Genomic DNA, 17,568 nt, shown 5'->3' on the forward strand with positions numbered 1-17,568 from the left:
AGGGTTTCACCATGTTGACCAGGATGGTCTCGATCTCTTGACCTCGTGATCCACCCGCCTCGGCCTCCCAAAGTGCTGGGATTACAGGCTTGAACCACCGCGCCCGGCCCAGATTTCTTTATAAGGAGTTCTGTACTGGCCTGAAGATGTAACTCTAGTTTCTATTATCTTTCTGATTCCCAAAATATAAAAATTAATTTTTCCAGTATTGTGTGTGTATGGATGCATGTGAGTAACATTATCTTATGTGAACATGGTGCATAAAAGTCAATATCCAAGTGATGCCTTCTCAGGCCATTTCTAGGCCTGAAAGCTGGAGACAAGATAATAGGATATGGGCATCTAAACGAGGTGATACCTTTGAGAAACCCTGTCTCAAGGTGCAGGGAGTCAGCTTCCCCTAGACAGAGCCTCTACAATTATTACATAGGCTGCAGGATAGATTCTAGAATTCTAAAATATTAATATAAGGTTCATATATACTTGAAATATTTATGTTAAAGCACTTTATATTCATATAGTACTTTATTTCTATAAGCACATTTCACACTAGTAAGTAGATTCAATATGAATGGGAATTGATTAATGAATTTTTGTAAAGAATTTTCATATTATAAATTGTTTACACATGAGTAGCATCAGAGGCCAGTAAAAGAACATACAAAGAATGGGATTTGAATATCAGCCCTGCTTACTTAGAAGCGTGGGCAACTGATTTAAACTTTGGGAGCCTTACTTTCCTAATGATGGGGTTAAGTATAATGACTGTTCAGGGGTTGAAGATGAAAGGAAAAGTGCACTGGGGATACACTCACCTCTTAAGAAGTGGTGGCAGTTTGTTGAACCACTGTTAAGGTTATTAAGATTTGTGGAAGATGGTAAAAGGGAACCACTTAATAGTTGAGTGCTTTCTTTCTCCTTGCTAAGGAGCTTTAAATGTGTTTAGTGGAATGTTAAAAAGTATTAAATGAAAAAGAATTCCAGGAACAAATCCTTTTGTGAAACACTGCATGAGACAAAGTGAACCAAGTTCCCTTCCATCAGAACATTCCAGAGCTGCTATCATACAAAAGTGCAAGGTGAGGTTCTATGAGGATCTGTGGAATTCTCCCTTCCCTGGACTTGTTTGACTGCATCTCAAGGACCCTGGGTTGCATTCAGGGACTGTTGTGTTGGGCTCTTCAGTTCACAACTTCTCATGACCTCCTGGGCCTCCTTCCAGAACGTTTATTTCTCACTTCCCTTTGGCTACAAAATACTGAGTTAATTTTCATCTTGGTCAGTGTCTGAACTTTGCAATTGTTGGACTAGGGGAAGTTTTCAATCAGTCTAGACACAGTGTCCTGTGTACTTTTGATAAACATGATAGGTCTTTTTGGGAATCTCTTACATTCACATTCTTTTTCCTCTAGCATTAATATTAACATTATTAGACAGTTATAGAATTTTGGAAAGTTTCTTAGCAGAGTAAAGTGTTCTCGCCACAGTAGTCATTTTATGTAGCTTTTACTATTTATGGTAGAATAGTATGCTACAGTTACACATCATAATGGTAACCTGCATGAAATACAGCTAATTGCAGATTAATTACTGTTTCTTAAAACATAAGTTGTCAAGTATTTGGTGATTAACACATATTTAATTTCTTATTTAATGTTTTTCCTAATTTCCACTGCGTGGACCTGCCCTCCTGTAGTTGGGAAGCAGTGGAGAAGTGCAGGTACCTGCCATCCTCAGAGCACCTGCCTCCTTTGATTTAGACATCGCCTTTTTGCCATTTGAAGAGTAATTTTTTCCTCATGCATTCACCCTCTTGCTTTATTGTGCTTATTAAAAAAAAAGATCTCTGCTTTGATCCTGCCCTCCATGTCCCTGCAGCCTCCTGTTTCCCACCCCCACACCCCTGAGGCAAAGGAGTCAACCACTGATTTATTTTGATTCTAATCATGCATGCACCCCAGAAGCCTCTGCTTGCACCCAGAATTTTAGACTTCTTCTCTGCTTTCAGAAGACAGTGATTCTGAGCCCAGTGAGAGGTCAGGGAGGCAGTGATCTTTAATAGAAATGGTTGTTTTAAAAAGAGAAAAAAATGCATAGGTAGCTGAAAATCCCCTTCCCCCATGGCTCCCCATAAAGAAGTGAGGCTGGGGAGGGTGGGCAGGGACTGTAGGGAGTGGGAGGATAAAGTCATCAAATATGAGAGCCTTGTTGGTTCGTGAGAGCCTCCTTGTTAAAACAAATGCCTTAGATATACGGAAGGGTCCTGGGAGAAGATTAGGAGTGGATTCAGCTGGGCCTCGCTCAGAGTTCTTTGTGCAGCAAGGACTCAAAGGAGCTTGTACAGGAGAGAGGGGCACTAAACCAAGATTCACCCTTATCAGTCTGACATCTTTTCTGGTAAATGAGGAGTTGAGGGAATAGGGATGACTTGATCATACATATCTTTTCACATTTCACTGCAAACTTTATTCCCCTGCATAGCTGCCTCAGTGCCTGTTTCTTTGGTGTATTTGCTTTCAGCCTACTGATTTTACTGCAAAGCCATGTAAAGCCACAGCTAAGTGACAGCAGGCCCACATACATTTGCTGCTTAGAGACAGTGTTTTAGAGCTGAATTGTTGAGTCTTTTGTAGGTTGTGTTCCACAAATCCAGGGAATGTTAGGAGGCATTAATTGACCAAATGGGAAGAGGCACTGGGTTAAACACAGCAGAACAGAGTCAGTTCTGCAGGCCACTCAAGAGTCTAGGAGTGTTTTTGAATCTCCAGGAAGGACACATGGTGAGTGTAGGTGCCCAGCTGGAGCCAGAATTTGGGCTTTTGCAGAGTATTTCTTGAGTCTAGTGTTCCCTGAAGTATACTTGGGAAATACTGATATGTGCCAATTGAAAAATAGAACATACTTTGACTCCATAAATTCCTGGGCTATGGCTCTTATTCTGAGTGTAAGACAATTGAATTGCTTCATGCCTCTAGAGGATGTGGGGAATTTGCTGTGGCAGTGAAATATCACTCTTTCAAGCAGGAAAGCTAGTCTAGCAGGTGCCCCAATACTCTACATTTTGTGCTTAAGAAAGACAATATGTTTCAAGAAACCTCTGGGGACACACTAGGTTGTCAGTTTAATATTGACTTAGAACTGTATTCAAGAAGTAGAACAATTTGTATGATTTATTTTCATCCTTAAAGATTTTATTTTTGATTATTTTTTAAAACTTGCCACATTTCTAAATTCCATTCTCATCTTGTACTTTTTTTTTCTTTTTAAGATGGAGTCTCACTCTGTCACCAGGCTGGAGTGCAGTGACGCGATCTTGGCTCATTGTAACCTCGGGCTCACTGCAACCTCTACCTCCCCTGTACAAGTGATTCTTCTGTCTCAGCTTCCTGAGTAGCTGAGACTACAGGCACATGCCACCATGCCTAGCTAATTTTTGTATTTTTAGTAGAGGTAGGGTTTCACCTTGTTGGCCAGGATGGTCTTGATCTCTTGACCTCATGATCCACCCACCTCAGCCACCCAAAGTGTGGGATTATAGGCGTCAACCACCAAACCAACCATCTTGTACTTCTTATGTGATGATAAAGGATAAGCACTTCTGTTGTTTAGCATCCTTATCTCAGCATGGTCTGCTGCTACATGCGTATCAGCCCTGTTCTTTATGACTTGTAAGTCATGTTTTTTTTACCCTCTAACTTAATTTCTGTGCACGGGTATTGAATGAGTATGTAACCTATGATCATATCACACTTTAAAGGGAAGGAGGAAACAAAAAGAAAAGTGAGGAAGGTTGTGTTATTGGTAGGAAAAACAGGTGAAGTCATTTAAAAATATCATTTTTCAAGCACCTATAACTAGCTTCATTGCAAATTTTGCTGCCTTTTGAGTGCCTTTACCTTTCCCAAAGTAGATTTTTATTTTATTTTCTGATAACATGTCAATACAAATACAAATGTTTGAATATTTTGCTCCTGATTTCTTAATGTGACATGTTTTGTGGTTTTGCCTTGACTCTTAATATTATAGAAACTTTATATGTTTTATTTTATGTAACTCATTTGACACAAACAAGATAAAGTTTTTGTAAATGGATGTGACCCACGTTTGCATTTTATTTAAATCAAAACCAGAAGGATGGACTAGGTAGTATGTGGGAGGACAGACATACACCATTTAACCCCCTTTGTTCTAGGGAACTGACTAATGACTTCCACCAGCACATTTTCCTCTGTAAGTGTCTGGGTTGGTAAGCAAATCCCTTTTCTTTGCTTACACATAGCAAGGAAAAGTGGCAGCATGGAAAGCTAATTTTGCTCTTCACTGAAGCAGGGAGGATCAGGGAGGCTGTGGTGTTAAACTGCTTCCCCGTTTCCTGTTTGGCTGACATCTGAAGGATAGCCTGATGTCAAATCTCTCAGAGGCCAGCATCCAGGATGGATTTTCATGAGCAAAGGAGAGCAATAGTCAGTTTAAACAGCTGGTTTAGCCAGTTGTTTCCTCTCTGAAAGCAATGGCTTTTCCCACAGTCTCCAAAGGCTGTAGGGATACAACATCTTGTCTCCTGAAATGTTATTAGTTGAGATTGAATAAATATTGATTCTCTGTATTGTACATTTTCTTACATCCCAGGGTTGCAAATATCTGGGAGCTATCAGCAAAACAGTGCTTTGAAATGGGGACTCAGAGTGAACCACATCACACAAATAAAGTTGATCCTCTGTTATTTGCAGCAGTTATGTCTAGAAAGTAACAGAGAACACCGAGTTAGTGAATACTGAACTACTTCTATGGGAAATACGGGGTTAGGTTCCTGTGAGCCTCTGGTCACAATGTTTTTGTAATGTTTTTGTCCACAGATCAATACATAACCTCATTTTATATGTATTTCTGTTTAAAGATGCCATATTTATGTTGTTTATCTTATTGATTCATTAATTTTGAACCTATGGCCCTGGCCAACAGCACTGTAACGCATCCTGACTGGAGCGCTCTAACACGTGTATTTTTTCCTTAAGGCTCATCTTAGCCTCCTTTGATTCCTCAGGAGCACTAGGCAGCCCTGAAGTGCTACACTTGGGTTCATTTTAAAAAGCAACATCACCCAAAAAAAGCACAAAAATGGAAAAACATGGCACTAACTAGACCATGATAAAGGATAGTCTTTTATGGTATAAAAGCTGAAGCAAGACGACAGAACATTACCCTGCCTGACCTCACCTAGGAACATATGTGTTGAGCAACTCACATTTTTTTTGCTGTTCTCTGCATGTCGACAAATGACCATGAAAGCTTTGCAAGTATTGATTTTTGGGGTTACAAATAAATTTTAGGAAGTAGGCAAATTCACAAATACGAACCTTGACTAATGAGGATTGACTGTATTTTCTGTTAAGCCAAGTCCAAAAACAAGTGATATAAAATTGTTTGGTGTTGTGACAAAATTATTTCATAATAAGATAAGATGACTGTGATTCTGTCAGACTGACCCATAACTTTTCAAAAAATCACAATTTAGATTGGGCCACAGGGCAAAGACATTTTTCCTAAAAATGTTTGTTTTAGTAAAAACAACAAACAGAAACCATTTAGTCCAAATTCAGCTAACACCAAAGAAGATGGTTTAAAATGAGATCTTAGGGTCAGGTTTTAAAGTGTTACTAATTCTCAGTAGTTCAGTGTCTTTACAGAAGATTTTTGACTTCTCAATGAGTTGGGTTTTATTTTGTTTATTTTTATTTTAATTTTTCTAATATTTTGAGACCTATGAAGTAATTGGTTTTTCTGGCCTTGTTTTGGTATATTGTGAAATACATATTTTAAAAAATTGATGCTGATATTACAAACTTAATTGGATATTTAGAAAACCACACATGTAATATAATTGAAAACAAGTCAAGCCAGGGACAGGGTCTTCTTTTCATCACTGGTATATGAAGCTCCCCCATGGAGTACAAGGCATATTATATTTGGCTGTGATAACGTATTGCTTTTGACATTTGCTTTCTTGTTAACCAGAGTAATGACCGTGCATTGGTGAGTCAAGCAGGAAAGTTTCCTCTAAAAATAGGAGGCTAGATAGTAAGTATTTCAGGCTTTATAAGCCAGTTGCTCTCTGTGGCAGCTACTCAACTCTGCTGCTGTTGTATGAAAGCAGCCGTAGCCAACACGTAAATGAATGAACATGGCCTTGTTCCAATAAAGCTTTATTCATGGACATTGAAATCTAAATTTCATACAATTCTCATGTATCATAAAATATTCTTCTTTCTATTTACTCCCACCAGTGAAAAATATAAAAACCATCTTGAGCTTGTGAGCAATATAAAAACAGGTGGTGGGACAGATTTGGCCATGGGCTGTAGTTTGCCAACTCTTGTATTAAACTTGATGTTATTAAAACTATGCCATATCACTCTTCTCAATTGCTGTATTTTTTATAAATCTGGATGTAAAAATTCTACAACATGTGTATCTATGCATTAAAAGATACGTGTGTAAGTGTGTGTAGACATACATGTATGTATTAGTGTGTATATGTATTCTATATACATACAGTCTCTCATACTTGCTAGTAAGGCAATTTGGCAACATGAAAAGTGTCCAGACTTGGAAGCAAAATAGATCTAGGATTAGACCCAACTCTGTAACTACTTGTGTGAACTCAGAAAAATTACTTAACCTTTCTAAGTCAGCTTACTCATCCCTGAAAGGGAGCTAATATGACCTACCTCACATGATTGATGGGGGAAAATTAGGTAATATATGCAAAGGATACCTGGGATATGGAAGTATACAAATAAATAGTTTTTTTTAATTACTAAATTGTTGGCTTTTTTAAAGAGAAAAACTTGGTACATAGCTCCATTAGAAATTCAAAACTTCTATTATAGAATATTTTCAATATATTTTGTTCTGTTTCATAAAAGTGAACCTGGCACATCCCAAAATCAATTTCTTACACCTTTCTTTTTTCCTTTTCCAATGGTACTGTTGGTATTCTCATGTTACTGTTTCCTCTGACCTCAATCTTTTTTGATCTGGATGCTGGCATTTTCAAACATTCCTATGATTTCCACTGGGTTCTACACACACTTGGTGTACTTCACTAGAGCAATACCTGTATTTTTACTGGAGTAGTTTCTTATTTGACAAAAAGAGAAAAAGATTATTTTTGCTTTTGAAGTCTTGTAAGGGCACTGGCTAGAAAGGCGTACATAATGGAAAACTTACCAGATAGCCAGAGTTCACGACAGTGAAACCTTGAGCAGAATTCAAAATCTGTTTATAAGCAACCTATGTAAGATGAGCCTCATCTTTTGAGCTGCATGGTTTTTGTTTTGTTTTGTTTTTTGTTTGGAGACAGGGTCTTGCTCTGTCACCAGGCTGGAGTGCAGCGGCATGATCTTGGCTCACTGCAACCTCAGTCTCCTGGGCTCAAGCGATTTTCCTGCTTCAGCCTCCTAAGTAGCTGGAACCACAGGCTTGCACAACCACACCCAACTAGAGACGGGATTTCACCATATTGGCTAGGATGGTCTCAATCTCTTGACCTCATGATCCGCCCACCTTGGACTCCCAAAGTGCTGAGATTACAGGAATGAGCCACGTGCCCAGCCTGAGCTGCGTGTTTTAGTCCTCTTGTTTGTAGAAAAAGACAAAGCAAATCTCTCAATGGTTGGGTGTTTAAAATAGTTAATCTTGGACTGCTCTATAGATCTATATTCAGATAGCTTCATTTAGTTATATTTATTTCAAAATAGGAAACTCTTCAGTACAACTCATACTTACTTTCTATTGTAGTATTGAAACAGTTGTATACCATGTTGTAAACTTGAAGCAGCGAATAAAACTTGTACTCATAAGTCCCTTTACAAGTTTCTAAGAAAGAGCTAGAAAATGGTTTTAATAAACATAGAAGTTATTGCTTCAAACATGTGACACAACTTAAATGAATGGTATAAGAAACTTTTGTTTATATAGCACGTATTAATTTTGTGTGTATGTATGGGTAGACATGCACACATGAACGCATTAACAAAGTGTGTTTTTATCTTCTTGACTCTGCAGTTAGCTTTAAGTCAGTGCTGGAACTAGCCAAGTTTGAGAAGTTTACTTTTTAAAATCTCTAATTAAACTGAAAGGGGGCAGGAAACATACTTGTAATCAGATGCTGTCTTTCTTTGCCTCTTGATATTCTAGTTGGAAGACTGAGGGGAGCAAATGAAGTTGCTGATAAAAGCATGTGTGTAATTCTTTTATTGTGGCCTTGTTAACAAGTCATCTTGTTGGGAAATATGGGGTGCATTGGCTTGTTTCTGAGCCCCTCTGCCTCTAGTCCATAGATGTGGGCAGATAGTTTCTGGGAAATCCGTGAGTTGATACTAGCAGCTGAAGCTCTGCATTGGGAGTTGTGTGGCTGTGTCACAGGTTTCCTGGTGTTTGGGGAGGAGGAGGCATGGTTCTGTGGCAGGGAAGGTTCCCGTTGCTATGAGCTGTTCTTTTTTTTTTTTTTTTTTTTTGTCATTTGGCCATTGCTGTCTTGTTCTCTTCTTTCATCATTCATGTTTCTTGTTTTTTCCCGAAATAAAGCTTACATTTTATAAAACCGTCTACCTTGTTTAGATCCTCCAGAGCATATAGTAGATATTTTATAAATATTTGGACTAAAAGACTCAGAATTTCTTAGTGTAAAACTTCTGAGAGTCATCCATTCTTTGATGCGATAGATGAAAAAATGGATCCAGAGAAGTCTAGATGGCTCTTCCAGGTCTCGGATCTTCTCTGCCACCTTTTTTGCACACTCCTTTGCTTTGGTAGGGGTATGGCCCTGTATAGGTTTAAATAAAACATTATGGATTAAATTTACACATACAGATCAACTTAAAAGTAGATCCACACAAGCATGTCTCGCATGTACACTATATTCTAAAAGCTAATGCATCATCTTCAAAGAATAAGGATAATTCCATTTTTACTTGAAGCTTCAGCTCTTGTAGTTGATAAAACAAAATAAAATTTCAGTGTGAAAAATAGTTTTGCTGAGGAAAGATGTCTTCAGCTTTTCTATCCATGATATATTCCAAGTGCTTATCACAGTGCCTGACAGAGAGGTGGCATTCAGTAGATCCTTGAGTTCACTGAATAAATGAATGCATGAATGAATAAGGGAAGAAGGAAGAGAAGGGTGGTAGGTGGAATGAAGGAAGGTTTGATGACCATTTCTGCGTTTGGTTTTCAAAATACATTTTTCTAACCACAGTGACCATGCTCTTGGGTAGGTGATAATGGTGGCATTAGTTGCCACCCCTCGACTGTTCTTGCAGTAGCCATTGTATCAGAGCAGCCTGCAGGTTCCTGCAGTGCCAGCTGTAGCTGTTTCCTGGGAGGCAGGATGTGACTGTTATCCAGGGAACCTGTTTTTAGGGCCTCGGGAATGCTTTTTCCTTTATTTGCTCTCAATACTCCTTTTCTTTTTGTACTCTCAGTTGTCCTCTTATAGACTAGTAGTAGGGAGGTAAATTAGCAGGGTCCCATTGCAGGAATATCCATGCATGTCTTCCTTTCTCTTGTATTGGCAGTGGAAACAATTTATTAAACTTATGAACAGGATGAATTTTTATTTCATTTCTGTTTTTCTGTTGTGCCTTTCCTCTTCGGCATTGTGCCACAGTGTCATCTAGTCTAGCAAGAGTTTCTGGTATGGCTTTTGTCTCTGTACTTTAGGGAACCTCTTGAGCTTTTCACATTCTGGGCTCTGCTGATTTCTTTCTCCAGTTTTGTATCCATCACATGCACAAAATAATGCAGGCCTAGGATCAAAATTTTCATTTCAGCTATGTGTAGAAGTGAAAACATCATATTTGGAATCAGAAAAAGTGAGTTTAAATATTGCATCTATAATAGACTCATTGCATTTTTTGGACAATTACTTTGTATGTAGAGCTTTTAATTTTTTTGGAACTTTGAAATTATGGATTTTTTGCATGAACTAATGAAATAATGGAATATCTTCCTACTGGATGTAACATACATGCTTAGTAAGTGTTAACTTAAAATTACTTTTATAAATTGAAATTTTTATGGAAATCATTGTAGAGTCACATGCAGTAGTAAGAAAAAATAGAGATAGCCCTGTGTACATGTCACCCCATTTCCCAGAATGCTAACATTTTACAAAACTATAGTATAATATCATAGCCAGAATAGTGTATACGTACAGTTAGCTTTGCACAATTTTGTTACCTGAATAGGTTTGTGTATCCCCCACCACAGTGAAGATGCTAAACAATTCTACCAACACAAGGAGCAGTGATGTTGTCCTTTCGTAAGCAAACCCATCTTCCTTCTGCCTCATCTTCCTCCGTTCCTGCCCCTGGCAACCACTAATGTGTCCTCCATTTCTAAAATCTTAACATTACAAATTATTACATAAATGGAATTATAGAGTACCTGATCTTTGGGGATTGATGTTTTTCACTCAGCACAGTTATCTGGAGGTTCACCCAAGGTATTGGGTACATCAATAATTTGTTCCTTTTTATTGCTGAGTAGTATTTCATGCTGTGGATGTACCACGGGGTATTTAATTATTTACCAGTTGAAGGACATCTGGACTGTTTCTGTTGTTTGGCCACTATGAAGAAAGCTTCAGTAAATATGATGTGCACAGATTTTGTTTTTTTGAGATGGAGTCTCGCTCTGTTGCCTAGGCTGTAGTTCAGTGGCACGATCTCTGCTCATGGCATCCTCCGCCACTCAGGTTCAAGCCATTTCCCTGCCTCAGCCTCCTGAGTAGCTGGGACTATAGGCGCATGCCAGCACGCTCTGCTAATTTTTTTGTAGTTTAGTAGAGATGGGGTTTCTCCATGCTGGCCAGGATGGTTTCCATCTCCTGACCTCATGATCTTCCTGACTTGGCCTTCCAAAGTCCTGGGATTAAAGGCGTGAGCAGATTTTTTATATGAATGAAAGTTTACATTTCTCTGGGATGAATCTCCAAGAGTGCAATGGTTAGCTTGTGGACTTAGCATCATGAGTCATTGTCCCCTGCTGAGATAGTTTTCATTCTGTGTGTAAATGGAGATCAAAATAACATTCATGTGGAGCTTTTAAATGATAGCCTGACAACTGACACCTTTAGCCAATGTATCAGATTAAGAAAATTGATAACTCTTTCACTGTTTCTTTCTTTTTAGCGTTAATTTCTCTGAAGTGGCTGCACCATCTCAGAAAAGTCCATCATTCTTAGAACCTCCAGGCATGTAGGCCTTTTCCTCTTCTCTGGCTTCACCAATGATCAAGGAATAGCTAAAGCCCTCTTGATTTTGCCACTGGAAATTTTTACATTATTTTCCTCTTGATTCATAGCTCTGCTGTCTGATTTTCAGTTAGCCACTTCATTATTAATAGGCTCTCTCTTTCCTGGTATCTGTGTCCTAAAGCAGAGTCTTCTGCAACCTGGTCACAGCTGACCTTTGTGGCAGTAGGTACAAATTCTCCCCTTGATGGCCATGGTCATGCCCACCTCACGGCCTTCATATGTGCCCAGGACTGAACCTGGTCCTCTTCACACTGTTAGTTCCTTCTCATCCTGCAGCTATTAGCCCAATTCTCACCTCCTCATGGGAGGTCCTCCTGGTGTATGTTCCTCTAGTACCCTGTACTCTGCCTTCATAACACTTAAATTGTATTATTTTTTCACCTGTATTATTATTTTTATTATTATTATTATTTTTCAAATTGTATTATTTTTCAACTTACTACCCCACATGGTCCAGTGAGGTCAGGAAGTCACCTTCAGAACTTCAGAAATATTGCCTAAAGCAATCTAAATTTTAATGTTTTCTCTTGAGGGAAAACAACCACAATCCAAATGTGGGTATGGCAGTGGGTTTAACATGTAGTGTAACCTTAAAAGTCTTCTTTAGACTTTGTTTCATGTTCAAGATCTCTCACAAGCTTGAGTATGCCTTTGTGTGGGGAATCCTTTGCATTTGCTGAAACTGTTGGAGAGGGAACCCCAGAGACTCTTCTATAACATATCCCTGTCTCCCACCCAGCCAGCTTACTCACCAAGTTGCCGTCTGTGCCAACTCACTAGCCTGTGAGCTTCTTACTTTTCCTACAGTGTACATGTCATCCTCCGCAACCCCATGAAGTATCCTTCACTATGGGTTTTCTAAGTTGGGATTTTGTCTAATCCATTCACTACCTATTGACCTCCCTGAAGATTGGGGTGGGGTCTTACCTACCTTTGTAGTCTAAAACCTGGAACATTGAGTAGCAGATGTTAGGCACATGAATGAATGAATTAGTGAAAGAATAAAGGAAATTATTTATAAGAGCCTTATATATAGGAGATATTTGGTAAAAGCCAGTCAAAATGAATATGTAAATCTTTCTTAATTTTCTAGGTGATTTTTGAAGTGATAACTTCTGGACATCAAGGCTATCTCGCTATCGATGAAGTGAAGGTGTTAGGACATCCATGTAGTAAGTTGTCTTTACTTGTAAATATTTGGGTACATCATTGGGGGCATATTTACATTATGAATGAAGAGAAGGGTTGAAAGCCTGCAAAGAAGTCATCCTGCCAAGGAAGTTCTCTGACAGGTCTGTATGTTTTGGTTTGCCAGCCCAGAAATCCAAAAGCATATACTTAATGTAAATGCTATGGTTTGTGTATGTCTAAGTATTTTAAAGTGTGGGTCAGGAATGGGGAATGAAGGAATTCTTTGGCATGCTCAGACATCCTTGCAAAGAACTTGTTTATTTGTTGCCATGGCCTTTCGCATTCTCTTTTCAATTGTAGCACAAGGTTAAGTATTAAGAATCTGTGCATTTTGTTCCTAAGTCTAGTATGTTTTTGGCATGGTTCCTTAGTATTTATCACAGTTTCAAATGTTATAGCTGCAAACAGGCCTGGGATCTGTCAAACATAAGATACCTGCCTATATTACCTGGGGACCCTAGAAATGGCCTGTTCTTCATCTTTTAAAAATTAGTACTTTAAAAAAGTACAATGGGTGATAAGCATACAATTTAAAAAATATCTACTATGAACAACTAACAATTTGTCATGTTTGTATGTGAACCTTTTTTCTTAAATAAAATAGTGCGGATTGCTAGATCTATTTCTCTCCAGACCCCGCGCCCCGGGGGCCACCACAATGATGAGCTGGTTGTTGGACCTGTTATGGTTTCTAGTCTGGACGCAGCAGACTGTAGCTGCATGAAGTGGAAAAGGGATCTTATTGAAAGAGAATTGGAGGACAGTGATATCCCTGAGAACTCTTGTGGTCTAGACTCAGATGATGAGCAGGCCCCCAAAGTTAGGCTATGCAAGCAGCCACAGCAACCACTATGGCAGGGGAGCCAGCTGTGAGAACATGGGCAGCTGGCACTGTGCCTGTGCCCACCTTATGCTTGAAAGATGACCCTTGCCTAGACATTCTGCACTGACTCTGGGTCTTGGCTTCTTTGGCCTTAGATGCAAAGCCCTGAGGGGGATATCAGGGTAAGTGAGCTAGATCGTGCTCATTCATGCCTTGCAATTGCTGTGACTAGGAAAGTGAGTTGTTGGCTTTTCCCACTCTGGCAAGGGAGCCGGGCCTCAACTTTTACCAAATAACATACAGTGCCAAGCAACTGAACACTGCAAATGTGTGTGTGGGTGTGTGTGTGTGCGTACATGTGCATGTGTGCTGTTTCCCATAATCCTCATGGGTTTATAAAAGCAAAAAAGTAAGGATTGCCTTTTATAAATGCTAATGAATGGTTTCCAACCATACACATTTCTTTGTATTCTAATTATTTTTTACTTAGTATTACATTTTTTAGGTTAATCCATGGTGTTGTGTCATATATACTACATTCTATTTTTTCTAGTATTTTATGAACATTTAATGTTTCTTCCCAGTTTTTCTCTATTAAAATAGTACTACCGTGAGCATGGTGGATACACCTCCTGGCGCAGTGTGTGAGAGCCTCAGTGGAGTGTGTTCTTAGAGGCTGAATTGCTGGGATGTGGTGCAGACACATTTTTAGTTTTACTGGGTGCTGACAAAATGCTATGAAAGGTATCTGAACTAGTTTATATTATCACCAGCAATGCATGGTAGTTTTATTTTCCCTGTATCTTCCTTCAAAATTGATGTTGTCAGACTTCAAATTTTTGGCCATCTGAGGGATGGTAACCTGCTTTACTTTTAGAATCTCTGGTATTAAAGAGAAACTGGCTAGTTTATACATTTCATGGGTCTCTCCTGATGAACTCTACCCAAAATTATGAAAGAATGGTGTTATATCTACAATAATAAAAATGGAAACATTTGCAGGGCTGGCTCAGCTTTTTAGTACATGGATTCAAGTAGATCACCAGGACCCTCTTTGTAGGTTTTTTAGAGAAGGCCTGTGATGAAGAAGGTATCATGACACAGTTGCCTAAATTCCATCAAAGGGGTTTTGCTCTTTCTGATATCTCTATTTGGTGCTCTGAAGCTTGCCAAACATTGAAGTTAATATAAAGCAATCATTCGTTCATTGCAAAGGTATGTGTTACTTTTGTGTCATGTTATATTTGTCTTTCTTCTGTTGTCAGCAAGACTGGGGAGTTCAGGAAGATTCCCTGTACCCTCCCATTTCCTGAAAAGGCAGGAAAACTATTAAGACTGTACCTAATTGAAACAGCAGGGCAAATTTAGGAAGCAGAATACAATTACCTGAGCTGGAACTCAGCCAGATCCTCAGAGTAATAGCCTCCAGCTAGAAAAGTGCCATGAGATCTTCTAATATGCACAAAGTTCATGGCCTCTGATTCACTTCTTACTAGAAGGTTAAAAAAAAAAAAAGATCCAGTAACTGCATGCTGAGCACTCTAATGACATATGCTGCCTCCATGTTTCTTAAAGCAGACCTCACGGCAAGGTGGATGTACTGAGTGCAGGTGCAGTGGCTTTCTATTACGTATCCTGGGCTCCTTTCACATCTGGCCAGTGGCCAACATAATAGCTCCTGAAGTGTAGCCCCTTCCATTCTACTGGATTTTAGTCATTGTGTTCAGCAAAGACCTAAAGACTTCATGCTTATCAGTGCCTTCCTAAAATGTCATACAATTTTGTTCTTCCCGTAGGAGACAGCTTCCTATGGCCGTAGAAATGGTGTTTATGTTCTCTTCTTTGGAGAATACCTGTGCTAGTACATAGTTGGCTTTGGGAACTGCTGTTAGGAGGCACAGAATTGCAAAACAGGCTCTGTACCAAGGTGATGTATGGTACAACAGCGTTGTGAACTGTAAGCCTTAAATGATTTTGATGATAGCTCTGCCATAGTTATTTTTTCCTGAATCTCTAAGTTAATGGGGAAAACATGCAAATAAAGATTTTAAGGAAGGCAATAGTTTGTTCTCAAAATGGAAAGCTTTACAGGTAATATTTTATGAGATTTCTTATCAGGATTTCATAATAATCAATTATTTTGAAATTTTGATGTTCATTAAATTTAAATCCTAAAGGAGCATAAATATTTTATATCTAAAACTATGCTTTCCAAATGACTGCAAAATTGCTGAATCTCATTTGCTTTACTGTAAAGTCTCTTATTTGGATTCATATAGGTTTATGAGTAGGCATTACAACATTTTTTAATATTAGATATTCTGATACAAGTATACAGTTGCTCATAAAATTGACTTTAATGTAGTGACAATAAGATGCAAGATCAGCCTGAATTGTGGAGATGGTTCTGCAGAATCAGCAGCTCTCTAGCATACGACCACTTCTAATAAACAGATAATTTTTGCATTTGGTATGCACACTAAAAACATATTTGGAATTTGGCTCAATAATCCTGCTAAGAAAAGAAGCATTTTATTATAATAGCTTCCTAATGTTGTCTCCTGTTTTTGAATATATTATGAGCTATGCATATATGGGCATTTCTCTTATTACCTTGTGGTACTGATAATGTATTTTTATGTCTGAAAAGCCATCTATAATTTTAATAGATTTATTGACCTATCACTCACATAATCTATCCATACTTAAAGTGTACAATTCAGTAGTTTTTAAGTGTATTCACAGTTATGTAACCACCACCATAATCAAATTTAAAATACCTTAAACATCCCCCCAAAGACCCAGTACCAATTAATAGTCATTCTTCATTTTCTTTTATTACCCATGGAGGGTGTCCAGGTTCTTGGTGTCTTGCACAAATAATTGGACAAAACACACAAATAAAGCAAGGAAAGAATGAAGCAACAAAAGCAGAGAGTAATTGAAAATGAAAGCACGCTCCGCAGGCTAGGAGCAGCCAAAGCAAGTGGCTCAAGATCTCAGTGACAGAATTTCCTGGGGTTCAAAATACCCTCTAGAGGTTTCCCATTGGTTACTTGGTATACACCCTATGTAACTAAAGTACTGACTGATGATTAGTCTGATTGGTTGTGGGAAGGGACCAATCAGAGGCTGAAGTGAAGTTACAAAGTTACACAGTCTGCAAACATTTGATTGGTTGCAGAAGGTGATCAGTCAAGAGGCTGAAGTGAAATTACAAAGTTATGCTCCTATGCAAATGAAAACTTGGCTCAAGATCAGCCTGATTGGTAGTGGGAGGGAACCATTCATAGTACTTTCAATTTTTAATCTGTCCAGAAAATGTTGGGGGAAGCAGTGTGCAAAGGAAGTAGCTTGGGTCCTTTTGTCACTTGGATGTGGAAAGTTGGGGTTCTCCTTTTGATTTAGTTCTAGGAAGTGAGCATTATTTGGCTTTAGATTCCCTGCCTCTAGACCCTATTCTCCTGACTCACTATGACCACCACTTCTAACCCTAGGCAACCATTAATTTACTTGTTTTCTCTGTAGATTTGCTTGTTCTCCATATTCATTTAAATGCAGTCACACTATATGTGCTTTGTGTCTGGCTTCTTTCACTTACCATGTTTCAAAGTTCATCCATGTTGTAGTGTATGTCAATATTTCACTCCTTTTTAAAACCAAATAGTATTTTACTGTATTGATATACCACATTTTAGGTAAGCATGCATCAGATAATGGACATTCAGGTTGTTTTCCCCTTTGGGCTATTGGACAAAACGCACAAACAAAACTAGGAAAGAATGAAGCAACAAAACCAGAGATTGGGAATATTTAGGACTAATGCTGCTGTGAATATTTGTTTTCAATTCTCTTGGATATGATTCTCTTAGAAATATACTTAGGAGCAGAATTTCTGGGTCACATTGTAACTGTTTTTAGCATTTTGAGGAACTGTGAAATTGCTTTTTAAATTGGATGCACCATTTTCCATGTCAAAGAGTAGTGTATGAAAATTTAAAATTTTCATATTCTTGCAAATATTTCTGTCTTTCAAAAAAAACAGCCATCCTTGTGGATTTGAGGTGGCTTCTGTTTGTAGTTAGGATTAGCTAATGGTAATGATGTTAGGCATCTTTCCATGTACTTATTTGCCATTTATATGTATTTTTGGGAGACATGTCTATTCGGATCTTTTCTCCATTTTTAATTATTTATCTTTTTCGTATTCAGTTGTAAGAGTTTTTTTTTTTTT

The 17,568-nt window shown here is 38.4% G+C and overlaps 1 protein-coding gene across 10 annotated transcripts in view; it reads left to right on the plus strand.

The window, feature by feature from the left end:
- The window catches only part of PTPRM (protein tyrosine phosphatase receptor type M), an 858,282-nt gene that overhangs the window by 345,685 nt on the left and 495,029 nt on the right, over window positions 1–17,568 (plus strand). For all 10 annotated transcript variants that reach the window (XM_017543961.2, XM_017543962.2, XM_017543951.2 and 7 more), the window contains exon 4: window positions 12,414–12,492. In XM_017543961.2, the coding sequence (XP_017399450.1) occupies window positions 12,414–12,492 (79 nt within the window). The remainder of the gene's footprint in view (window positions 1–12,413; window positions 12,493–17,568) is intronic.

This window comes from Cebus imitator, unplaced genomic scaffold (genome assembly GCF_001604975.1).
Source record: "Cebus imitator isolate Cc_AM_T3 unplaced genomic scaffold, Cebus_imitator-1.0 Scaffold162, whole genome shotgun sequence".
NCBI lineage: Eukaryota > Metazoa > Chordata > Mammalia > Primates > Cebidae > Cebus > Cebus imitator.